At 43.3% G+C, this 26,539-nt stretch overlaps 1 protein-coding gene across 2 annotated transcripts in view; it reads right to left on the bottom strand.

Moving 5' to 3' along the window:
* itga9 (integrin, alpha 9) overlaps positions 1–26,539 on the bottom strand; it is a 550,508-nt gene that overhangs the window by 133,037 nt on the left and 390,932 nt on the right. For both annotated transcript variants that reach the window (XM_068032283.1, XM_068032284.1), the window contains 2 exons: positions 19,078–19,228; positions 2,197–2,283 (listed from right to left, as the gene is read on the bottom strand). In XM_068032283.1, the coding sequence (XP_067888384.1) occupies positions 2,197–2,283; positions 19,078–19,228 (238 nt within the window). The remainder of the gene's footprint in view (positions 1–2,196; positions 2,284–19,077; positions 19,229–26,539) is intronic.

The following is a 26,539-nucleotide window of genomic DNA, read 5'->3' as shown; positions in this document are numbered from 1 at the left end:
CAGCTACAACACTGGCATCGACCCGGCAAGGTGGAAAATTGCCCAGGTATGTCCTGTACACAAAAAGCAAGACAAATCCAGCCCGGCCAATTACCGCCCTATCAGTCTACTCCCAATCATCAGCAAAGTGATGGAAGGGGTCGTTGGAAGCGCTATCAAACGGCACTTGCTCAGCAATAAACTGTTCACTGATGCTCAGTTTGGATTCCGCCAGGGCCACTCAGCTCCGGACCTCATTCCAGCTTTGGTCTGAACATGGACAAAAGAGCTGAACTCAAGAGGTAAGGTAAGAGTGACTGCCCTTGACATCAAGGGAGCATTTGATCAAGTATGGCATCAAGGAGCCCGAGCAAAACTGGAGTCAATGGGAATCAGGAGGAAAACTCTCCTCTGGTTGGAGTCAAACATAGCGCAAAGGAAGATGGTTGTGGTTGATGGAGATCAATCATCTCAGTTCCAGGACATCACTGCAGGAGTTCCTCCAGGTAGTGTCTTAGGCCCAACCATCTTCAGCTGCTTCATCAATGACCACCCCTCCATTAAAAGGTCAGAACTGGGGATGTTCACTGATGATTGCACAATGTTCAGCACCATTCGCGACTCCTCAGATAATGAAGCAGCCCATGTCCATATGTAGCAAGACCTGGACAACATCCAGCCTTGGGCTGATAAGTGGCAAGTAACATTCAAGACACAAAAGTGCCAGGCAATGACCATCTCCAACAAGAGAGAATCTAACCATCTCCCCTTGACGTTCAACAGCATTACCATCGCTGAAGCCCCCACTATGAACATCCTGGGGGTCACTATTGACCAGAAACTGAACCAGCCATATAAGTACTGTGGGCTATAGAGCAGGTCAGAGGCTCGGAATTCTGCAGCAAGCCACTCACCTCCTGACTCCCCAAAGCCTGTCCACCATCTATAAGGTACAAATCAGGAGTGTGATGGAATACTCTTCACTTGCCTGGATGGGTGCAGCTCCAACAACACTCAAGAAGCTCGACACCATCCAGAACAAAGCAGGCCGCTTGATTGGCACACCATCCACAAACATTCACTCCCTCCATCACCAACGCACAGTGGCAGCAGTGTGTACCATCTACAAGATGCACTGCAGCAACGCACCAAGGCTCCTTCGACAGCACCTTCCAAACCCTTTACCTCTACCACCTCGAAGGACAAGAGCAGCAGATGCATGGGAACATCACCTCCTGCAAGTTCCCATCCAAGTCACACACCATCCTGACTTGGAACTATATCACTGTTCCTTCACTGTCGCTGGGTCAAAATCCTGGAACTCCCTTCCTAACAGCACTGTGGATGTACCTACCTCACATGGACTGCAGCAGTTCAAGAAGGCAGCTCACCACCACCTTCTCAAGGGCAATTAGGGATGGGCAATAAATGCTGGCATAGCCAGTGATGCCCACATCCCAAGAATGTATTTTTAAAAAAATCATCAAGCCTAGACAGTACTGATTCTTATGTTCGAGATGCAAAATTCAAATCCCAGTCTTGATGGGCATCCAGAGATAGCTACCCTAATAGAAGGCAAATGCCACTGAGTCCAGGAAAATATCATTAGCAGAAAGCAGGAATGAAGGGAAAAGTGTCGACAAATTTTGGGGAGTTTTGAGAGAATTTGGGAAATGCTTTGCAGAGCTTTCCCTCAGAAAATTAATAAATTTGCAGGTTTGATAGATCAAATGACCTACACTCATTCCATGCTCACGTATGTTTTTAATGTGTGTGTTTCTGTCATATCTCAGGGAAGCCAGACTAGCAAAAGTCTTCATTCCTGAAGGAGTGTCAGGTGGGGAGGGGGAAATGAGCATGGAGGAAATTCACAATCAGCTACTGGGTCTCTCTTTCCCAACAAAGCAAACCTCCTGCAGAAAGATAGACCATGATATTAGTGTCTCCTATCATCATGTCCAGGAGGGTTCCAGAGGACAGATGAAATTTAAACAACCAAAACAGAGATGTAATGTGAGTAGAAAAAAAAAGGACAAAAAAAAAAGAATCCAGCACAGGGTTAACCTATTTAAAGTTAAGCTGTGCTGTCAGCATTGTGAAGGCAAAGGAAATCCATGCACAAGGACAATGACTAACCAGCCAAAGATTTAGAGATATTAATCAAAACAGGCTGTTACTGTACCATCTGGTGTAAACATAACAGACTCAGCACTCTACCTTCGACTGCGATCTCATGAAAGGAAATCCCACGCTGCACTTCAGGAAGTTCGACTCCATCAGCTCACAGTAAGTGCCCTTTTCTTCCTGAAATAATGATGGGCAGGGTGAGAAATTACCAATCACAACTGGTAAACTGGTTCCGAACAATAGTCAATTAAAGTAGCTCAATACCAGCTCTCTCTTCAGCAAGTCATTTTCTTCCTGGGTAAATTCAGCAGTAATTAAAGGACTATAAGGAAATACGAATACTCATTACATTCTAACTATAAAAACAAATCTTTGCAATTAAGGCTTGTAAAAACAGTCTAGAGAATACTTCAGTTCTCAGGAAATCTGTTAATCCTGCAGTCTCATCAGTGAATACTTTTATAGATACACTCCCATGGAGCTGAGATCACTGAGAAAGTGAACTCCTTTCTCTTTTACACCTAATTATTGAGCAGATATGGAATAAAGGTCCAAACCGGCCCAGTTCAATCAAATGGCTCTGTTTGGTTCAGCTCTGATTGCAATTTTTGATAAATGGATTTGGTGCTAATGCTGGCAGAAAATTCAGTGGTGTCACCAAGGCAGTTATCCAAATTGAGTTGAAATCAATAACCAAACATTCAAATAGGGCAAGCAGTTGAATCACATGTGGCAGAGTTAGGCTGTGACATATAAAATTAAAATAAAAACAGAAAATGCTGGAATTATTCAGCAGGTGAGGCAGCATACATGGAGAGAAAAACAGAGTTAACTGGCTGAATTTTTCTGTGCACGGTGCAGTCTCGCCGCTGGGGACAAGAGTGGAAGCCGAACCTGCTTTGGCGGGCAGCGGGACCCTGTGCGGCACTTTGCCAGTAACAGCCAATTAAAGGGCCGCCACCCAATTGAGGACAGTGGCCAGCTCCCAAGAGCAGCCGGCCCAATCAGAGTTGGTCATCGTTGAGGCTGCATCACCAGGGAGAGGGTGTCTCCATGGTGTGGCTCCCCCGAAGAAGAGAAGGTGGGTTTTTGTGGGTAAGCCAGGACCAGAGAGGCAGGCCCCAGCCCAAAGTTTCAGCTTGATGACCTTATTTTCTGACGCAGCGAGGAGAATTGATAAAGTTGATGGCATCTCACCTCTGAGTCAGAGGCTGTGGGTTCAACCCCCACCCTGGGACGCGGATATTTCATCTAGGCTGACAATTCAGTACATGACTAGAGGAGTACTACATAGTCAGAGGTGCTGTCTTTTGGACAAGACTTAAGCCAAGGTCGTATTTCTCTGCTAAGGTAGATGTAAAAGATCTCATGATATCAATCAAGAAAGGAGAGTTCCCTTGGTGTCCTGAGCAACATTTATGCCTGAATTCCCAACAGAAGAAACAGATTAACTGATGGTTTATCTCATCTGTGGCTGTGGGACTTTTCTGTGTGTAAATTGTTTGCTGAATTTGCCTACGTAACAACAGTGACCACTCTTCAAAAAGGAATTCAGTAACTGCGAACCAGTTTGTGACATCCCGTGGATGTGAAAGGTGCTATCTAAATGCAAGTTAATTCTTTCTCTCTTTGATAATGTGAGAATTGCATCAGTTGATTCTGTATAGTTTGCTGCGAGCAAGCAGTGATATTGTCACTTGCAAACTTAACCAAAACGTACTATGCCTAGGCTATGGCTGGGAAAGGATTTAACTGGTCCAAAATGTAAGCAGTTTACAAACAGATTGATGACAGTGACCAGCTGCTGTCTGCCGGTGTGACCCCCTCCCTCTGCATGGGAAATTTTAAACAGCATTAAAGATGGAATTAACCCTTAAAAGCACAAGCTTCTATTCTCAAAGCAAGACGTTTTTACAAATATTTTGCACTGCTATTTTGTAACAAAAGGTAAAGCAGTTTTCTTGTTGCTGGTTAAATTAAATGTTGGCTGATAAAGTAGCTAGTCAGCTGGTCTTTGCCGTAACTTTTTTCTCAGGAGAGTAATACGTTTTGGTGGGAGCAGAGAACATCCTGGCTGTACAGATCTGGCAATTTGGCAGCTGATTTTAACTTTTGACAGGTGTGGAAAAACGGGCGGTTGTAGATTGGCTGCTTATTTTATACCCCTCCAGATTTCCTTTTCATTAGTGTTAATGGAGGGCTGATTCACAATCACCTGCTTTCTGCTCCTGCAGTCTCAGTGACCCACTCCATATGGCCCATCCCTAATTGCTCTGAGGGGATGACATCAAAATCTATTAAAGCAGCAGTGGCACTGTGTGTGTGTGTGTGGGGCGGGGGGGGGGAGCGGGTATTGGGGTGGTGGCAGGGCATGTAGCCCAGGGCAAGGGAAGCCCGAGGCTTCCTCATGAGGCCCAAAAAAGCTCTCCTCTTCCTCCTGACTCACAAGGAAATAAGGAAACCTGAAATAAAGTTGTAAAATATATCTGCCTATGATCCACATTTGGCAAGTCTGGCCTGACAAGGAAGCCATCGCCACGCCCCTGCTCAGACGTCCAACTCTAATTGCAGATCGGGTCCTGATGACATTGTCTGATCCAATAATATTTAAAGAAGGACCCTGCTTCCATCATGCAGGTGTCCTGCTCGTCTGCTCAAAAGATTCACTGAGTTTCCAAACTTAGTTGTCTACCAGCTTTCTTCCTGCAGGATGAGTGAAATTCAGCCAGGAAGGCTTTTCCTTATTTGATGTTGGGTTATATTTCTTGCCCATCCAATTGGCCTACCAGCATTAAAGGTCAACTACATAGTGTGGGACTGGAGTTATATGTAGGCCAGAACAGGTAGCGATGGCAAATGCCATTGCCTGAAGAACAATAGTCAACCAGTTGGATGTTTACCATGATACAGCAGCCTTGAGACATTTTTCCCTAGCACTAACCCATAAATTGAACTCTCAACCTTTAGGCTGCTGGTCTAATACCATAACCACCAGGCTACCATGCTCTTGTCTCCCAGAGATATGTGCCCTGAGGGAGGGAGGAGGGAATTTGGGAAAAACAGACCAGGCTATTTGCTAGGCTGCCCCCATGCCACACCCCAAGGGGAAGATTTTTACTTGCTGCACCAGGTGGAAATGCTGCACTAGCTCTCCAAAATCACAGGAAACGCTAACTGCCCCATCTCTACGTCCACTTGACTAACATCACCCTGAAAGGGGCCAGCTACTAGGCGGCCAGAGCACCTGCCTGTTTCAGGCAGTTGGCCCTTTTAGTATACAAATTTGGGTCTGATCATGTATGATTTAGAGGCAGAACTCGGTGGAGCATGTGTTGTGGTCATTTTTACTTGGCAAACAAATACAGTAAGTTTAAAATTATTTGGTCAGCCATCCAAAATTTAAAATCTACCTTCAAGACTGAACTAGACAATTTGTTTGCAACTACTTGCCATTGTTAATTTGCAGCAAAGATCTCTTGATAGTAATCAGGAGTAAAAAACTGATTTATCACTGAGCATCTAAGGCCAACCACAGTCCCTCCCCTTCTCCATACCAGACCAGCTAAAATCTATTTACTGAACTTGGAATTTTTCTGGTCTGTAGGCCTTCAAATCTCATTTCACAGTTCATTTATTCAATAAGATATCTGGGGAGATAACACCTCTTTCCCTTTACCTCCTCTTCAGTCTTAATGGCAGCAAAGCATAAACAGACCTAACAGAATGTCCCTAAACCCAGATGTTTTAGAGATGCTTCATATTATCTCACCAACTGAGAAAGTTGATCTATGAGCACCGATAATGGCCAATCGCTGTGGCTGCTTGGAATGTTTGATTTAGTGAGCGCCCACATGTGGAAAATATGTCACAATAAGTAAAAGGGGCTTCACAAAATTCAATGTGGTAGCTCGATTAGCTGAAAATGACATCAAACCAGGCTCAATATGAACACATCTCAAAGAGCAAAACTTCCAAAATTCTCTCTTCTTTACTGCTTTCATCACATGTCATCACAATCCCATTTAAATTCAGCTTGTAACATCCTTTAATAGATGACCTCTCTATTTGGCACTAGATGTACATTTTCTTGCATATTCCGTTATCTCAGTAATAAATGCTGTCTGCCTCCCCGCTCCACATATACTAACAGCACTCCCATCTACAGGTCTACGAATGACTAGTCCTAAAGATGCCCTTTTTGTATCTTCTGTCACTGTATGGGTATGTAAAGATTAAATTCAAAACATTATATTGAATAGATGTGTTTTATTTTCATTTTAAAAACTTGTATTACTTGCTGCCTCTGTGCGGTAAATGTCAATACTCCAACCTCGGCCTCTTTCTTTACTCTAAAAACCTTTGTGCATTCGGGGAAGAAACATCATTGCTTCTACAGTAGAAAGTTAATTATGTTGCAGTTGTTTAAAACAAAATGAATTACATATCCATAAGGAATTTGATATGCTTTATAAAATTAGTATGACTAAATATAAGGCAACATTAAAGACAATTTTCCTTTGCTCTTTCTAAATGTTTTCTAAAATTTGGATTACTGTTGCTGGAAGTACTTCCAAATGGGTGATACCTCAATGATTTGAAAAGACAAAGCTGTGGCCATTGCTGTCTTGGGAACTGAAGAGTAGCAAAGAACTGTTGTAATCTGTAGAGCACTGAAATGCTTTGTTTCCATAGTCTATTCAAATACAATCAATACTATCTCACTTCCCCTCTCCCTCTGCACAGATAAATGTCCCACAGACAAAATCATCACATTTAATGCTGAATGGTGAGCAACTTAGAAACCGTAATGAACAGATTTATACATAAAGTATCAATCTGTCTAATCCAGGCCTTTATATCAGAAGGGGGCTTTTGAAATGAAAGAGGTTTTTCTCTGTCTTCATACTCTGCACAGCCTCATTCTCTGTTGTGATAGCAGATATTCCCTTTCTCACTGCTGGGAGGGAGCCTTGCACACTGGGGCTGGTTTTCGAAAAGCCGGCGGGGCTCCCGGCTCTAGGCCGAAAAGGTGGGGGGAATCCTGCCTCAGCCTTTGAGCCCTCCAGTGCGATCCTCCATTGTTCCAGAAGCAAAGTTTCCTGTGCCAGGATCTCAGTCCCTTTAAAATGGGGATCCTGCCTCCAAGAGCTGCCAGCCAATCACAGGGCTGGCCGCTTAGCAGGGCCGGCAGCTTAGTAGTACTGACAGTGCCACCAGGAGCAGTGGCCACTGCCTGTATTCTGCAGAAGCCTTCGACCCAGGCCCAGCGCTGGAACACCGGACCTCTGGTAAGTAAGGCAGGGTCGCCGGGGCCAGTTCGGAAGACCCCAGCAAGGAGGTACAGGCAGGAAGTCTAGGGGGCAAGGGGTCCATGGAGGTGGAGGTTTTTCTGGCCGGGGTTCTCCTTGGGCGGTCATGAGTTTCATTGTGTTATCTTAAGCAACACAATGAGGTTCGTGGATTCCAGTTCATTGAATATCTCTTATTAACAGCTAAACTAGTCCATACAATACAGAGCAAACTATTTACAGAACCTTTGTCTAAGGTGTTACAGTTGCAAAGTGACTATGACTTCTAGTCACATGACTACATCCTGGTACTAGCTCATTAGCATACTGAGTTCTTAAAGGGACATCATTCTTAAGGCGATCATACAACATGGGCCACAGATTGCCCACAGAGGAGGGACCACTTGCCCACACACTGGCCTGCCCCATCCCCAAGACTGCAGGGAGGGCGCCTTGTATTACTGGGCGCGCTTTCCACATGGCAGAAGCAACCCCACTTCCCAGTCACTGGTTAAATCCCAGCAGCGGGAAAAAGAGGCTCTCAACTGGTTGTTAATTGGCCACTTAAGGGCCTCAATTGGCCTCTGGATGTGAGGGCTGTCGTCAACCTATCCCGCGCCTGGCAAAATTCCTTGGTGATGGGAAGTACTGGGCCCTCCCCCCTCCCGTCATGATTCTATGAGCCCCCCTACCTCTGACCACATCTCAGGGAAGCCCATAAAATCCAGCCCTGGCAGTGATTTCCTGGCAGCAAACCTTACCTGTCAATCAGGCCTATTAGCAGTATCAGCACCAAAGCTTAGTTCTATAACTTTCTAGAAGCCAGGTTCAAATGCTTTCATAAATCTTTCCTTTGAAGTGTCAGCCTTGGCTTAGTAGTAGCACTCTTGTCTTTGAGTCAGAAGGTTGTGTGGTCAAGTCCCACTCCAGAAATTTTACTGCATAATCTAGGCTGATACTATGCAGTAGAGGGAGTGGTGCTATGTCAGAGATGCAGTTTTTTGGATGCGACATTAAACCAAGGTTTTTACAGATAGATGTAAAAGAATCCACAGGGCTATTTGATAAAGAGCAGGGGAGTTCTTTCAGTGTACTGGATAATATTAATCCATCAATCAACATCATTAAAACAGATTATCTGGTCATTTATCTTATTGTTTGTGGGACATTGCTATGTGCAAACTGGTTTCTGCACTTCCTAGTAACAAAAGTGAATAGACATAAAAACATGTAATTAGTTTTTGGATGTGCTGAGATTGCAAAACATGCCGTAAGTTTGTTCTTTCCTTATTTTCTTTTGCCACCACCGCCCCCAACCCCCCCCCCCCCCCCCCCCACCCCGTGCCCCTCCCACCCCACAGTAACAAGGACTGTTTAACCTGCAGTACAGGCACCTGGAATTTCTGTGGGTTGTTCTGATCTCCTGCTGTAAATTCAGCAAAGATCAGTGAAAACCCTGGAGAAATTGCATAAAAGCCCATTTGCACCATTTTCCTGGTTACAGCGAGAAATTGGGAAACGTCTGCCGCGATTCTACCCAAGAATATACTGAAAGTAGAATCAGATAGTTATCCGTCAACTAGATTATAAAATTGCAATATTTAGTCAAAGTGAATTAATCACAGGTAAAAAGAACTGCATTTCACAATGTCTCAGCCAGAATTTCCACAAAGGGTAATTCAGCCCCTATTCTGACAGCGTCTGAGCTTATCTTGTGCACTACAAAGATACTGGTGAAGAATTTTCGCAGGATTTTCCTGATCTCATGCTATAACTAGTGGCTACTTTTAGCCGTTTCTAGGGAGGTTCTGCCAAAGTTACAGCAGTAGGTTCAGTGGAACACTATGGAAGTGTTAGGAGATTAACAGGTAAACATTGATGTTACTTTGATAAGCCAATTTTAAAGCATTTTTACATTGTGATGGCAGTGCCTGATTCCCAACCTACATGATCATGCACAACCTACTACAGACTAACTGTAAAACTGCCAGCGTCACTAAGACTGGCAGCCCAAAAGATCAGCTCAGCTAGCCAGACTTTGTAATTCCTTAGCCTTTGGCTAGGTGTGAGAGACCCGTGCTTTGGGCACCTGGCCCCACCAGCTTGGGTCTCGAGAGGCGTCTAAGCACTGGGTTATTCTCATCACTCCAGTGAGGCGTCAGCTGCACTGCCACAGAAGAATCGGAGTTTGGATTTGAAGTTGGGTGCAAGCCCAACCCCCAGGAGGCAGTCTCCTTCTGAGTTTCATACAAGCTAAAGTACAACTGTAACTGATGCAAAACCAAGACTCATCAACTTCCATTATATGATATTGAGACTCATTCATATTGGGTTACTGTCACCCACTTTAATTTATCTCCCTCTAAAAAGCAAACACTGCTTGCTATTTAATCAAGATTCTTTTGATCATAAATCTCATTCCTAACATTTCCATAATAGTGACAGTTCAGTGCAAAGCAAATAGAAGTTTGTGAAGACCCAGGTGGCTTGCCGGATCACCCTTAATGTTGGAAACTTGCTGATTGTTTCTGTGGCTCACTGGTCAGACTGAAATTGCCACCAGTCAATGAGCAGAGCTCTGCTCTTCTCTGATTGCAAGTGAATCAGTGAGATAGATTCTACGCTTCTCTAAAAGTACTTATAGTAGAAATGGATCACAATATTGCACTTAGACACAGAATATAGGCAACAGCAAAAACCAATGTTCATCAAAAGCTTCCTTTATATCAAACGTGTTGTGACTCTCATAGTCCAGGTATCCAGTGAGATGAAGTTAAAACTTTGTTAGGCGGCAGCCAGGAACACCCAATTTCCACTTTGTTTAACTCTAGCCCCTAAATGTGCTATATTGCAAGTAGGATGATGTATACATTCTTGGAACACCTCAGCTGACATCACTTAATGACATCATGACATACGCAATACCATCATAACAATGTCAAGTTGGAACTTACTTTATTGCCCAAGATGTTAGATTCAGCTTTATGTTATCCTGGTTTGTTCATTCCTAGAAGGTTGACTGCCATGGATTCACACCTCCGTCTGTCCTGTGTTGCCCTTACACATTCCATATAGATCAACTGCATCCACTCCATTATATCTGTCATCCATTTTCTCCTCGGGTTCTCTCTCCTACATTTTCCGTTGATCTTTCCATCCAATAATTGTCTCTCTCTACCTTCTGCTCTAATGATATGACTGAAATATTGTATCTTTCTCTGTTTGATGTTATGCACTAATATCCTCGTTTCTCCAGCCATTCCCAGCACTTCCTCATTAGTCTTTCTGTCTGTGTCGGATATGCGGAACATCCTCCTATATGTCCACATCTCAAATGCATCAGCTTATCAATAGTCTCTTTGTTTGTTGTCCATGTTGCTGAGGCATATAACAGATGACAAAATGTAGCAGCTCAGCATTCCTTTCCTAAGATTCAGGTTCAGTTTCTTTGATGTTAACATGCCCTTTATTCTGACGAAGTTAGTCTTGGCTATCTCAATTCTCCTTCAGATCTTACAATCACATCTCCTATCATCTGTCACAAGATATGTAAACCTTTTCACTTGTTCAAGGACTTGTCCATTTACTTCAATTTTCACTTCTAGGGTTAAGTCCATGCTTATCACCATTGTCCTGGTCTTCTTCACATTAATTCTTAATCCACGCTCCATACTCCTTGTTTTCACTTTATTCACAATTTCCCCAGTGCCTCTTCTGACTCTGCAATCAGTGTAGTGTCATCTGCATATCTCAAGTTGTTGACATTCAACCCACCAATGTTGCAACCTGGTAGATCTTCTATGTCTCTGAAGATAGTTGTACAGGTTGAACAGTTTTGGGGACATAAGACATCCCTGAAGTACTCCTCTTATGATTGGGAAACTGTCTGGCAAGCCGCTATCAAATCTCATCACCAATGACTGATTCCAATATAGATTCTGAATTATCCTTTTATCATTACTGTCAATTTCTAGTTTGTTTAAGCACTCCATTATTTTCTGATGGTGGCCTCTATTAAATACCTTCCCAGCCTACAAAACATACATACACAGGTTTTTGCACTTCCAGGTATCTTTCAATGACTACTCTCAAGTTGAAGATGCCCTCTCTTGTTCCATTCTTTGGTCTGAATCCTGACTGACTGTCATCTATCTCTGCTTCTATAGATTGGTCATTTATTTCCAAATTGATTATTAAAATCATTTTCATCACATGGCTCATGAGGCTTATTATCCTGTGCTCTGATCACTGTCGGGCTTTTGGTTTTTTGGGAGCTTAATGAACACTGATTGCATAAGACCCACAAGTAGGAATCCTGTTCTGTAAATATTGTTGCAGAGGCTATCTTCAGTTCATCTTAAAGCTTTCGACAGCCAATTATTTACATGTGCAGTCACTGCTGTGTCAGTAAGTTTTATACAGCAAGATCCAAGAGACAGCAAATGAGATGAATGCCCACTTAATGTTTTTTGCTGTTGTTGGTTCAGGAAGGAATGTTTATTAGGATACCAGGATAAGTCCCACCTCTTCCTTGAACAGTGCAGTGTGATTGTTTATGTCCACCAGAACAAGTAGACAGAGCCTTTGTTTAACCAAAAGATGACACCATCAACAAAGGAGCACTCTCTCAGTATTGTGCTGGAACACACAATTAGGCTGACTCTCAAGTTTTTAGGTGCAGCCTGAACTGACAACCATCTGGTTCAGAGATGAGATTACCACCAACTGCATCAAGCAGACAAAATGACAAGCCCATCCCTATCACGACAGTTGCACTCATAACTTAATTGTTCCTGGTTATTCCATGACGGCTGAGCTCTAAACCATTGCTCTGAATCCAGTCCTATTCCTCTTATGCCTGATAAGCTTCTGTGTGCAACACCAACAGATAGTAGACTCCCCAACGCCTGTCCACCATATACAAGGTACAAGTCAGGAGTGTGATAGAATACTCTCCACTTGCCTGGATGGGTGCAGCTCCAACAACACTCAACAAGCTCAACACCATCCGGGATAAAGCAGCCAACTTGATTTGCACCCCATCCATCATCTTCAACATTCACTCCCTTCACCACCGACGCACAGTGGCAGCAGTGTGTACCATCTACAAGCTGTACTGCAGCAACTCACCAAGGCTCCTTCAACAGCACATTCCAAACCCATGAAGGACAAGGGCAGCAGTTGCATGGGAACACCACCACCTGCAAGTTCCCCTCCAAGCCACAGATCACCCTGACTTGGAACAATATCGCCATTCCTTCACTGTTGCTGGGTCAAAGTCCTGGAACTCCCTTCCGTACAGCAGTGTTGGTGTACCTACACCCTAAGGACTGCAGCGGTTCAAGAAGGCTACTCACACCACCTTCTCAAGGGTCATTAGGGATGGACAATACATGCTGGCCTAGCCAGCGATGCCCAAATCCCCAAACGAATAATTAAAAAAAAAATCAACTGTGACTTCCACATAGAACCAAACCTCAGCAGTCTCCTCTTCCGGGCAATCACATTCGTCAACAAAAGCCCAGTAAATTAAATCACTGGTTTAAGCCCTATGCTAAATGACCAACAGACAGAGATCCTACTACATGCTCATTATGTCAATATAACTATGCATCTTAAGATTAATTAAAGTCAATTATGTTTTGGCGTTAATTAGAGGGCTGTAATATTTATCATATATACTTTCTACACTGATGGCTGATGTGCAGGGATCATGTGAGGTCTGTAAGATAGAATAACCAGTGAATTAGCAGGTGTTAAAGGAATGACGCTCAGAATTCAAGCACAACTGCATATGGAAAAATGTGAAGTTTTTGTTGCTAGCAATTGAGGGGAGAAGCCAGTACAGATAGGAGCAGGAATGCTCCTTTGAGAATGTAGATCTACAGGTCTTACAACAGGAAGTGTTGCAAAGTCGGATTGATATGTTTGAAGCAAGACTTCTGAGTACAGATAATATATTTCTAGCTGTTATGATTGATGGATGTAGAAGATTGACTCGCTTAGCCACATCCAGTTTGACTACCAACACTATCTCCCATGTTTATTGTTTATGTGAGTAACTGTAATAGAAATTAGCTGGACTCAGGAAGATTACCAAGGAAGAGTTGCCACACGGTGACGACTTTTCATGTATGGTCTTCTGCTTAATATGAACAAGAATTCAGTATGAATTTACTGTAGCTTCACTGGAGGAAGCTTACAAAACACTCAGGCAATCTTGAGCTCTTCAAAACATGCACATTAATGCCCTTGTTGCAGGGCAGAAATTGTTGGTGGCTTAGAAAGTTGAATAATATCACACACAAATCTTATCAAATTAGGATCACTAACCACGCTGCCAACAGAAACATGCTGCGTGTTTATGGGATCACAAGATGGCATGCAGACTGGACACTTGGGTGCCACTCTCTCTGCTCTTCCAAATTCCAACATATGTATGTTTTGCATCTACCGACAGAAGAAGGTTGCATTTAACAGGAGGTAGGAACAGCAGACCATAGAGGGTCCTCCCAATAATTAAGTAACTGTAATGAAGAATTATAGATCAGTTAGCCTAACACGGGTTGTTGGAAAATTACTAGAGTTTATAATTAAGGACAGGGTGACTGAAAACCTTGAACATTTTCAGCTGATCAGGGAGAGCCAGCATAACTTTGTAAAGGGTAGGTCATGCCTGATGAACCTGATTGAAAGAGGTGACTCAAGTAGTGGGCAGGGAAATGTCTATGGATGCTATTTATATGGACTTCTAGAACGCATTTGATAAAGTCCCACATAAGAGACTGCTAGCTAAAGTTAAAGCTCATGGAATTGAGGGCAAATTATTCAGCTGGTTAGGAAATAGGCTGAGCAGCAGGAAACGGAGAGAGTGGATAAAGGACAGGTACACTAATTGGCAGGATGAGACCAGTGAAGTCCTTCAAGGATCAGTGTTCAAGAATCTATGCACCATATTTATTAACATCACAGATGATGGGACAGAAAATCACATTTCCAAATTTGCCGATCACACAAAAATAGATAGCATTATAAGCAGTGCAGATGGAAGCAGAAAATTACAAAGAGATATTGATAGATTAAGTGAATGGGCAACACTGTGGCAAATGAATTTCAATGGAGGCAAATGTGAAGTCACCCACTTTGGGCCTAAAAAGGACAAAACACGGTACTTCCTAAATGGTGAAAAGCTAGGGACCTGGGGCTGCAGGTACATAGAACATAGAACATTACAGCGCAGTACAGGCCCTTCGGCCCTCGATGTTGCGCCGACCTGTGAAACCATCTGACCTACACTATTCTATTTTCATCCATATGTCTATCCAATGACCACTTAAATGCCCTTAAAGTTGGCGAGTCCACTACTGTTGCAGGCAGGGCGTTCCACGCCCCTACTACTCTCTGAGTAAAGAAACTACCTCTGATATCTGTCCTATATCTATCACCCCTCAACTTAAAGCTATGTCCCCTCGTGTTTGCCATCACCATCCGAGGAAAAAGACTCTCACTATCCACCCTATCTAACCCTCTGATTATCTTATATGTCTCTATTAAGTCACCTCTCCTCCTCCTTCTCTCTAACGAAAACAACCTCAAGTCCCTCAGCCTTTCCTCGTAAGACCTTCCCTCCATACCAGGCAACATCCTAGTAAATCTCCTCTGCACCCTTTCCATAGCTTCCACATCCTTCCTATAATGCGGTGACCAGAACTGCACGCAATACTCCAGGTGCGGCCGCACCAGAGTTTTGTACAGCTGCAGCATGACCTCGTGGCTCCGAAACTCAATCCCCCTACTAATAAAAGCTAACACACCATATGCCTTCTTAACAGCCCTATTAACCTGGGTGGCAACTTTCAGGGATTTATGTACCTGGACATCAAGATCTCTCTGCTCATCTACACTACCAAGAATCTTCCCATTCGCCCAGTACTCTGCATTCCTGTTACTCCTTCCAAAGTGAATCACCTCACACTTTTCCGCATTAAACACCATTTGCCATCTCTCAGCCCAGCTCTGCAGCCTATCTATGTCCCTCTGTAACCTGCAACATCCTTCGGCACTATCCACAACTCCACCGACATAGATCATTAAAATGTCATGAACAGGTAGAGAAAATAATCAAAATGGTGAATAGAATGCTGGCCTTTGTATCTAAAGGGCGAGAATACAACGGGGTAGAAGTTACGCTACAGCCTCTTTGCAAAACCCTGGTTAGACCACATCTGGAGTAGTGTGAGCAGTTCTGGACATTACACATAAGAAAAAATATACTGGCCTTGGAGGGACTGTTGCATAGATTTACCAGAATGATACCTGGACCCCAAGAGTTAAAATATGAGGAGAGATGACACAAATTAGGGACTGGATTTTGTGCTGGAAGCAGGGCTCCTGGCTGAAAAGGCAGGGACAACCCATCTCTGCCTTTTCATGCACACCCACCACCGCCACCCCCCCTCCCCAATCACCTCCACCCCCACCCACCGAGAGCGAACCTCTGGTCTTTTTGAGTCAATGTTTTAGGAGGCGGGATCCCTGCCCTCTTAAAGACTTTAAAGGCATGGGGATCCTGCCTCCAAGAGCTGCCAGCCAATTAGAGGGCCACCAAGAGCAGTGACCATTGCCGGTACTGCAGCAGCCTCAGACCCAGGCCCAGCGCTGGAACCCCGGAGACGGGGTTGCTGGGGCAGTCCAGAAAGTCCAAGCGAGGGGGGGCTGGGGAGTGATCTTGCGGTCCAGAGGGAGGGAGCTCCCGGGGGTGAATTGGTTCCCAGTTGGGGGTGGGGGAGGGTGTCCTCCGTGGGTCATTAATTGCTGCTGGAGGGATCCCCCCCGACCCCGAAGCCCACAGGGAGGGCGCCTCGTTTTACAAGGAGTTCTCTCCGTGCGGTGGAGGACCCCCCTCCGCCACTGGTAAGATCACAGCGGTGGCAGGAAGAGGCATTTAATAGGCCACTGAAGGACCTCATTTGGCTTCTGGGCGGGAAGGCCGTCGTCGGCCTATCCCGTCCCCGGGAAGATCGTTGGGTGTCGGGCCCTCCACCACCCAGTGCGATTCTTAGTGTTCGTCCTCTTCCACACCCCCCTCCCCCACCCCCGACCCCACCTCGGGGGGCCCGTAAAATCCTGGCCTTGGATTGTATTCTCTGGAATTTAGAAGATTAAGGGGTGTTTTGATCGAAGTTTTCAAGTTATTAAGGGAAACCGATAGGGTAGATAGAGAGAAACTATTTCCACTGGTTGGGATTCCAGGACTAGGGAGCATGGTCCAAAAATTAGCGGTAGACCTTTCAGGAGTAATATTAGGAAACATTATTACACACAATAGGTAAGTTTGGAACTCTCACAAATGGCAATTGATGCTTGATCAATTGGTTGCAGATCAGTCATGATCTCATTGAATGGTGGAACAGGCTCGAGGGCCTAAATGGCCTACTCATGTTTCCATTTTCCTATGTTCCTCCCAGCTTTTGTAAATTGGCAAGTCCTTCTTCCATATTCTAGAACCAGGCAACATAGAAGGAGTGGGAGTAGGGAAGTTGAGAGGCCTTCCCAATTCAGTGTAAGTGTCCTTGTCACTTTGGGTGGTATTGTTGTGCAACTGAGTCCCTGGGGAACAGCAACTGATCCAGGCATCTGAACCCATTTTTACAATCTGATGATGCTCAGTACCACTATCCTGATGGATGGATCTGCTTTATTACCATAATTTTCAGAATATAATATGCCCCCAAATATTAATACTCACTCCTATTTTCATGAAAAGGAGTCACATTTCTCTTATCACCATGTATATTATGCACTTAGACTTGTGAAATAATGTGGACAAAGTGATACTTTATTGACAAAAGTAGTGAGCAAACCCAACTAATCTAAAGGGTCCGTTCCCAGCCTACTTTTCTGAGTGGCCACCCACATAAAACGTGCGATAGTCAAGTAGGCCGAATGAGCCAACAGCATTTATCAACTGATTGAACGTAGCACGTGGCGTGCATATGTCAGGCGTTCGTATGCCTCCTGTCCGAGTACGCTTAAAATTGGAGCTGATTAGTTTCTTTCCAGGGGCAGAGATCTTGTCATTATTCCCGGGACATGACAGGCCAGTTGCAAGTGATGGATGTAAGCTGCAACTGGCAAATTAAACAACAGATGCACCAAAAGTGGAATGAGCAGCTCTACTCTGGAGCACAGGTGTTTACACCATCGGGCAACCAGAAGAAACAGAAAGAATTTAAAAGAAATACTGTAGAAAAACAACATTTCTAATAAGTATGAATTATCATTCACAACACGTCCGACAAAAGATGTTCCTAGCCAGCTGCAAAAAAATCATTTTGATCTGTTACCATGTATTATATGGTTCTAGATCAATTTTTAAGAGGAAAATTGCATATTATATTTGGAAAATTATGGTATATTGCTTTCTGCTCTTACTCGTGATTGTTTAAAGGGAGTTATTGAAAAACAAAATATTCCTAGTTCCTGAAGAACCACCATTCAGAATAATTCCAAATGAGGAAGGCCATTCAGCCCATCTCAGCTCATCCATCCAGAATGACCCTAAAGACTCGTCATTGTAACATCCAAATGGTTCTTAAATGTTTCCAACCTTTTTGCCTCTACCTAAGAGTCTTCTTTCTGTTAAGAAAAACATTGACATCCGTGCTAAATTTACCTTTTACCAGTTTGTACCTGTGTTCTCTTGTTCAACGCTTGCAATTTATTGCGTTGTAATTTTTTGGGATTTACCTTTTCCATATTATTTACAATCTAATACATCTCATTCAGACCACCTTTTAGATGTTTCCTTTCAAGGATAAAAAATCTGAGATAGTCTAGTCTTTCCTGTCATCAAAAAAAATAACATGTATCCCTGCATAATTCTGATGCAAGAGCGAAAGTATTATGGTACATGTCCTTCAAAGTGGCAATGATGCACAGGAGAAAAATCAATGAAGGACAACCTAGATGATTCCTATCATGAAGGCTTTAATTTATGAAGAGAAGCTCAGGGACCTGAACTTGTTTTTATTAGAGGGATGTAATTTTCTTTTATTTTAAATGACAGACATTCATAAGAATTGATGTGAGCAGGTCATTTAACCAAAACTACAGAACTAGAGGAAATGTGTCCTAAATTAACTTGCTACAAAGCAAAGCCAGGGATTAGGAGTTGAAAAATTCAAAAAGAACATGGGATCATAGCATTAACATCAGGGGATCTGACAAAATATTTGACTCAGCTGCACTACTGAACTACAGTTCAAGCCAGTGAGATCACTGCTAATTCAATGGAATATTTTTTCTTTATCACTGTATCCCCAGTCAGAGATACAGGCTTCCGCAGTAGATAAGACTTGAACTCATCAGTCAGAAGACTTTGTTTTGCGGTTGTCAATGCAATTTCCCTTCTGACTTGTTGAAAGGGAGGGAGACACCAAGGAAAATGAATCAGCAAACTGCTGTTATGAATCCTTTTTTTGACAGACTTTATGCTATAAGTTACAACCAAAATAAACCTGAAGCCACAGGCCTGCCATGGATAGCCAAGCTTCAAAAACCTGGTACAACAGCCTGCGTTTTAGTGACTCATACATCAGGCCTAGTCTGAGATCTAGTTCCAAAAAGGCAGATCAAAGATTTCCAGCCTTATGAGTTCAAGATGCATCTACTGTTTACCAACCTTCTGCCACATTTTGATGAAGAAAAGCTCTTGAGTGAAGTTAAGGTAAACATTAGTGTCGTACGCATCATCTCCTGCATTTCGAATAGTCACATTCACAGAGATATTCTTCACTGCCCCCAATGCTAGGAAAGCCTTGTGCTCATCAATACTGGAAAAAAAATCAGAAACAGAAAAAAATTAGCGTTCTATACTGTTCCCAATCAACAAGGAGACCTGCTGCAGTTGGGATAGACTGTAAACATCAAGTATATCAATAATTAAAATTTGAGTAGCTAAAGCTAAATGCTCAGAGGTATCTTGTTAGCAACATATGAGCCTTTGCTGAAGTGTACAGTTTTATACTGTTTTCATCCATGACTAATGTCCATTAAATATCAACATAATTAATTGTGAATTAGAGCTAGTTTTTTAAATCCCATTTTAGAAATTCATTTCATAGGAAAGTACATGGCCAGAAAATATCTTACAAACTAGCTGATATCTGTAGGTATATATCACTTTCTTAAAAGAATAATTAAAAGAATTTTTACTTTTGTATTATTATTATATAACATTATAATTTAGATGGGGGTGCGTGATTAATAATCCATTTGGAAGGGAGTCATTCAAATAAAAAAGTTTGAGAACCACTTATCTGACACACTTATAGCTCAATCTTTCAGAGATATAGTATATGTGGAACACAGAATTTACTGCAAATTATTTCTGAATATACATCCTGGACTGAATTTAGTTAGATATCATTCCGAGTTCAGAACCTTGCTGCACAATCACAGGTACACCTCTCATTTTCCAGTCACTGCCACCCAGGCCTCTTTCCAGCACCCATACCCCTCCCAATGTCCACAGTCCCCAACTGACAAGGGAACTGTGCTAATGTGGTGATACGAATAGAGATCTGGGGAACTGAAAATTAGAAGGAGTGCAAATCAAGTGCACAGACAATCTTCTCTGCTGTCGAGGGAAACTCCAGACCAGAAGGATTCACTTGGAAAATTACTGCCATATTTGTTAATGGTGTACGAACATATTGTGAGCATTGAGCATACAGCCAATTATGTCAAACCCACAGGCTACTGGCTTCAAAATTGACCAAACATTGTGAAACAAGTGAAAACAGTACAAACTGTGGCATGAAGGAATTTAAAAGCTGTTGTCCAATGGTCAAGGTCTGCCAATAATCCTAAACTGAATAAGGTTTACTCTTACACTTTTGTTTGAATTCAGATAACTATTTCAGAATACCCATGTCCTTAGAAATAAATGTAATTACCAAGATTATTCATCATAAGTTAGGCTGGTAATTTTTACTATTTGAGATTCCAGACAACATAAATTTAAGATTACATGTAAATATGCAAAGTGGCAAGAAGTGCTGGACACAGCAAAAGCAAACGAGGTTCAGTCAGCTTTCTTTATCCTGAAGCTTTTGCAAAGGAGCAAGAGGGGTTGGTGTTCAGAACAAGCAAAGTGGCAAAAGAAACAGGAAATATGAAAATGCATGTCACCTAAGATTCAGGAAAGAGTATTACACACTGGTTTGATTGTTTATATTTCACCACAGTCAGGGTCATTATAAAAAATGCTGAATCAATCGTTGTGATCATATTTTACACTGTTTGCATGAATAGAAAATGGCGAATGTAGCAGGCCTGGTATCTAGAGTAATACATATTGAACAGGACTCCAATTAATAATAATGCAATTCAGATTCCAAGCTTTGGCTTGATCTCTCTCAATAGACAAGTTTCAGTAATTCTAAAGCTTCAAATGGAGACCTTCATAGTATGGGAGGATAAAAACACCAGGGGCTTGATTTTGAGCCCCCGCCAGGACCGGAAGCAGAGGCAGGCGAGTGCTAAAAATAGCACTGCCGGCCGGCATGTTGGTTCCTGGGCGCCATCCCACCACTAGGCCGTTTTTGCGGAGGCGGGATAGGGGGTGGGGTGTGGGGTGGCATGCAGGCAGACAGGGAGAGCCTCGGAGCCTGCCTGGAGCGCTGCTGCCACCAACACCTCCCACCCCCCACCCCACCCCACCCACCCCCTCACTGCTGCTGGAAGGCCGTCTCCAGGCATTTAAACAGGCCCTCGCCATCTGTGGGGGGTGGGGGGATCTGGAGGCTGAGTGGAAAACCCCACTTGGCCTCCTCTGATTAGCCTGAAGTGGCCATTAACTACCTGAATGGGCAGGGAATGGCAGCAGTATACATTTAGTGAAAATTAGCGTAAGAGGTCACCATTTCGCATACGGGCAGGAGATTGACTAAAATGACAAAAGTGCTGAATAAAAAGTACAAGCCAATGTAAATCATCCAGTTTTGATGTCTGTTTACAAAGGAATATTTGAATCATACTTGCCATAGGATAACAATTTGTTATGTCACTGCAAAAACATGGATATTCAAGGAAAACAATCCACGTTGAAGTCAAAACCACAATGGCAACAAAAAGAATAAATAAGTTAGTGTTAAAGCAAACCCTGAGACTGAATGGGTTTCATTTAAGGAAATTGGCATCAGCTGACTAGAAAGTATGAAAATTCAATAATTTCATGGCTGAACAGTTGAGGGGCAGCATTTTATAAATTGTTTTTCCACTGTTTTATGATACTTGATGTGATTTAACCACAGAAAAATAAACAGCACTTCTTCCCGCTGTTTGAAGTGCCAAATACGGTCTAAACAGAAAATCCAGAGTGGGGCTGTGGTGTCCCAGTCTCTTAAACCTTTTGCTTGTCCTTTTTTTTTCCAGATAAGACCAGCATAGTATTAACCTTTCAAGTGATGAACTTAAATTCAAAAGAAAATCTAACAGGTCAAAATCCAGGAACTCCCTCCCTAAAAGCACTGTGGGTGTACCTACAACACAACAACTGCAGCAGTTCAAGAAGGCAGCTCACCACCAGCTTCTCAAGGGCAATTAGGGAAGGGCTTAAATGCTGGCCTAGCCAGCGACACCCACATCCCATGAATGAATATTCAAAAAAGTATTCTTAAATGTCGTGGTAATCAGTTCTTTTCAGTACTGCCACATTATTACTGGGATAAGACACATTCTATGCGAACAGAAACCTTTCAAGTACACCTTTACAAATAACTCAAAAGAAAATCTTTTACTTTAAACCATACGATGCAATGATGAGCCAATAGGAACATTGGGATAGGTCTCCTGACAGATGATTGTTCACAAACACACTCAATGCATGACCATGCTGACCATGAAACCACAATGCATGAATTGTATCAGATGAATTTGTAACATGAGAAGGAATAAACGGGAAGTCATCCTAAACTCTGCTGCCTATGTCCTAACTTGCACCAGGTCCTGTTCATCCATTATCCGTGTCTTCACTGGCCTATATTGGCTCCCAGATAAGCAATGCCACATTTTAAAAATTCTTATGATTGTTTTCAAATCCCTCCATGGCCTTGCCACTAACCATCTCCGTAATCTCCTCTAGCCCTATAACATTCTGTGATATCTGCGCTCCTGCAATTCTGGCTTCTTGAGAATTCCCTTTGTTCATCATTCCACCATTAGAGGCCGTGCCTTCAGCTGCCAAGGCACTAAGCTCTGGAATTCTCTCCCTAAACCTCTGTGCCTCTCTACCTCTCTATCCTCCCTTAAGACACTTTTGAAACGTATCTCTTTGACCAAGCTTTTAGTCACCTGTCCTAACATCAACTTATGTGGCTTGGCATAAAATTTTGTTTGATAACGCTCCTGTGAAGTGCCTTGGGATGTTTTACTACGTTAAAGGTGCTATATGAATAAAATTTGCTTTTGCTATTGTTGTTGATGAAGATGCCAGTTTATATACACAAAGGTAAATGGCCAATACAAATCTCCTGCAGGAAAGCAGAGTTCAGCACATACACAGTGCTGGTAATTGAATACCACCCAACATTGCTCAGAGGACTGCAGTGAGTCCATTCAAATATCCCTTGCCCTTTCGAAAAAGAACCTTTGAATATTATTCATTGTACCTCATTTCTCAACTTTAAGTATTTTTTTTAAAAAAGGTTTCTACATCCAGGTTCTAATTAGAGGCTCAGTGCAAAGAATTGTTTAGAAATTGGTCTTCATAAACAATTGTTCAATAGGAGATTTTCCAGCCTACTAATTTCTCAAAGAAATCTCAGCACTGGAATTCCTCATGTTGATAACTATTTCGGAAATCTTGTTTTAGGAAATCCTATTTTGTAACTTTCTTCACTAAACTTAGGGAAAGGAGGAATTGACTTTACCTTGAATTTAAGATAAAGTCATTTAAGTCCTTCTTATCCCGAACGTGCTAGTGGCGAATCACACGCTGGATGATGCTATCTCCATCACACTAGCTGGTTTCTACCTCCTGTATATTTAAGTTTCTCTGAAACTCAAAGCATCACCGTGCACGAACATGCATACACAGACTGTGGGCTGAATTTTCACTTTGGGGATGAGAAACAGGAGTCAGGATTGTCACTGACCAGGGATTTTCACAGAGAGGCCCCCTTAATAGGAATGGAGACAGTTCCCTATCCAATTGAGGGCGGCAGGTGGGCTCTCGAAGCTGGAGGGCTAACCAAAGGCCTTTCAGCTTGAGATGAGCAGCAAGCTGCAGTGGAGGGTAACTAACTGAGAGGGCACTTCAACATGAAAGTGCCCTCTCACCACCTTCTTTAAAACTTCAAATAATAAATAGAAAAAGTAGGCAAGCCACTACTTTGGAGGGCAGCTTGGGGAGGGGGTGGGTGGAATCCCTCTAAGGGAAACTATTGGCTGCACCCGAACCCAGGCAAGCAGGGAAGGTCTGCAGGCCTGCCTGGAGGGCTGGCACCTTGGCCTGCCACTTCCAGGTGGATAAACTCATCCATCGTGTTGGGAAACTGGAGGGCGACTGGAAAATCCCAGTCGGCCTCCTTTAGCTGCCCTTAGCTCATAATGAGGCTAATTGGCTGACGCCCTCGTGGGGACGGGCAGCCCCGCCGGGCCTCGAACCCACCTCCTCTAAAATGGCTGGCGCTGGGAATGGGGTCAGGAAACCAGCACACCAGCTAGCCCCGGGATTTTTGGGCCCCGTCCGCCTCTGTTCCTGACCTCTCAGTGGGGCCCGCAAGTTCTGCCCTGTGTGCTACACAACTAGCATCGGCAGTGACATTCCGAGTTTCAAAGGAAATCAGAGCACACAATCTGTTCAGTGTAACTTGGTCACACACAAGTTATATAAATCCATTGGCCATTGCCCACTGATCCAAGGCTTATGATAGTTTATAGGTGTATACAGCAGGTCCAATTCACTGTATGATCCTGCAGCATTGTTTCCACTCTCAGGGTTACAATGGAGTTACTCCACCAATTTGGGTAGGTCTCAGTGGATCAAATGCCTTCAGTCCTTCTCGAGAAATTGTATCAGAAACTTTTAAGGGTGAATTAGTTTGAGATTCAGTGAAGGTTCAGCAAAAACCATGTTTGTAAATGGAAATGGGGTTTCCGACGAACTTACAGCAGCAGAGTAGCAGAAGCCTTAAGGAAAGTCACCCCACTCATGTATTAAGATAATCAAATGTTAATCGGTGGCATAAGCATATCAGGCAGCACCAGACAGAGATTTGGTTCATGATCTTCTACATGTTAAGCGCTTGGCTTAGTTGCTAACATTGCCTGTTACTGAGTCAGATGGGCTCAGTCCCCACTCCAGGCCATCATTGTATACCCCAGGCTGGGAATTCTAACCTGTCCTACTAATGGAGTACTGCACTGTCAGAGATGCTGCGTTTTGGATAAGATGTTAAAGTGATGCCTTGCTTAAATGGACTGAGAACTTACCATGGCACAATTTAAATCTAGCAGCAAGAAGTAGTGATCACAAAAAAATTAATCGGCACTTCCTCCCTCTGGTGGCACTGTCAAGACTGCCTAAACAGAAGCTGGGGTTTTCTGTTTCAGCATGTTCCATCCTGTGATCTTCTCCCCATTCATTTTAATGTGTGGAGAATTGTGGGCTCTTGAGCAAAGAAGCAAAAAACCCACGACCATACTATCTATGGGGAGGCGGTGGCGTAGTGGTATTGTCACTGGACTAGTAACCCAGAGACCCAAGGTATTACTCTGGGGACATGGGTTCGAATCCCACCACAGCAGAAGGTGGAATTTGAATTCAATTAATAAATCTGAAATTAAAAAGCTAGTCTAATGATGGCCATGAAACCATTGTCGATTGTTGTAAAAACCCATCTGATTCACTAATGTCCTTTAGGGAAGGAAATCTGCTGTCCTTACCTGGTCTGGCCGGGATGTGACTCCAGACCCACAGCAATGTGGTTGACTCTTACATGCCTTCTGAAATGGCCCAGCAAGCCACTCAGTTGTATCTAACCGCTAGCACTGTGGGTGTACCTACCCCACATGGACTGCAGAGATTCAAGAAGGCAGCTCACCACCACATTCTCAAGGGCAATTAGGGATGGGCAAGAAATGCTGGTCTGGCCAGCGATGCCCACATCCCATGAATGAATAAAAAAAAATCTAAACATTACAGATAAGCCATAATGTCCCAGTATGTAAACATTCTGTCTGACCTGGCGACTTTATTCAAATAAGTTTTAATAACCTTTCAAATGCTGAATATCAGTTCAAAAGGGAAGTCGTTAACTGGGGATGAAATATTTTTATTGCCACAGGGTAATGAAACAAGCATTTACATAAAATCGTTACAGGAATAAAATTGTTACTTCGTTCATTGCCATTCACACTCTGTACGACAGCGGGACAGGGTCATTCTGTTCAATCTGAAACCCATCAAACTTAGCAAAAAAGGGAAGAGTAATTTTCCAGGGCATGTAATGTTTTGATGGACTAACAGAGTCATACAGCACTGAAACAGGCTCTTCAGCCCACTGAGTCTGTGTTGACCATCAACCACCCATTTATACTAATCCTACATTAATTCCATATTCCCGACCACATCCCCTCCTACATTAATCCCATATTCCCTACCACCTACCCACACTAGGGGCAATTTACAATGGTCAATTTACCTATCAACCTGCAAGTCTTTGGCTGTGGGAGGAAACTGGAGCACCCGGCAGAAACCCACGCAGTCACAGGGAAAACTTGCAAACTCCACACAGGCAGTACCCAAACCCAAACCCGGGTCGCTGGAGCCGTGAGGGTGCGGTGCCAACCATTGTGCCACTGTGCTGCCCGGAATAACACCCAGAACGAGTTGGTTCTTGTGAATGGAGCTTAGTATGTTCTACTGTAGACTTATGAAGACTGATTTTAACGATTGCTGGTGCCAGAAATCAGGCGTTAGTCAATCAGTGATGGTGAGCATGAATTGCTGGTGTATAACCAGCAAACCATCTGTTACCGCCGTTTTTCTGCCACCACCAAAGTTGAAGTTTACAGCCATGATGTTGGAAACCAGGTATGGTAGCACAGTGATTATGTTACTGGACTAGTAGTCTAGA

Source organism: Heterodontus francisci, chromosome 5 (genome assembly GCF_036365525.1).
Source record: "Heterodontus francisci isolate sHetFra1 chromosome 5, sHetFra1.hap1, whole genome shotgun sequence".
NCBI lineage: Eukaryota > Metazoa > Chordata > Chondrichthyes > Heterodontiformes > Heterodontidae > Heterodontus > Heterodontus francisci.
Note: the sequence above shows the minus strand (reverse complement) of the source record. Positions and strands in the feature narration are given on the sequence as shown.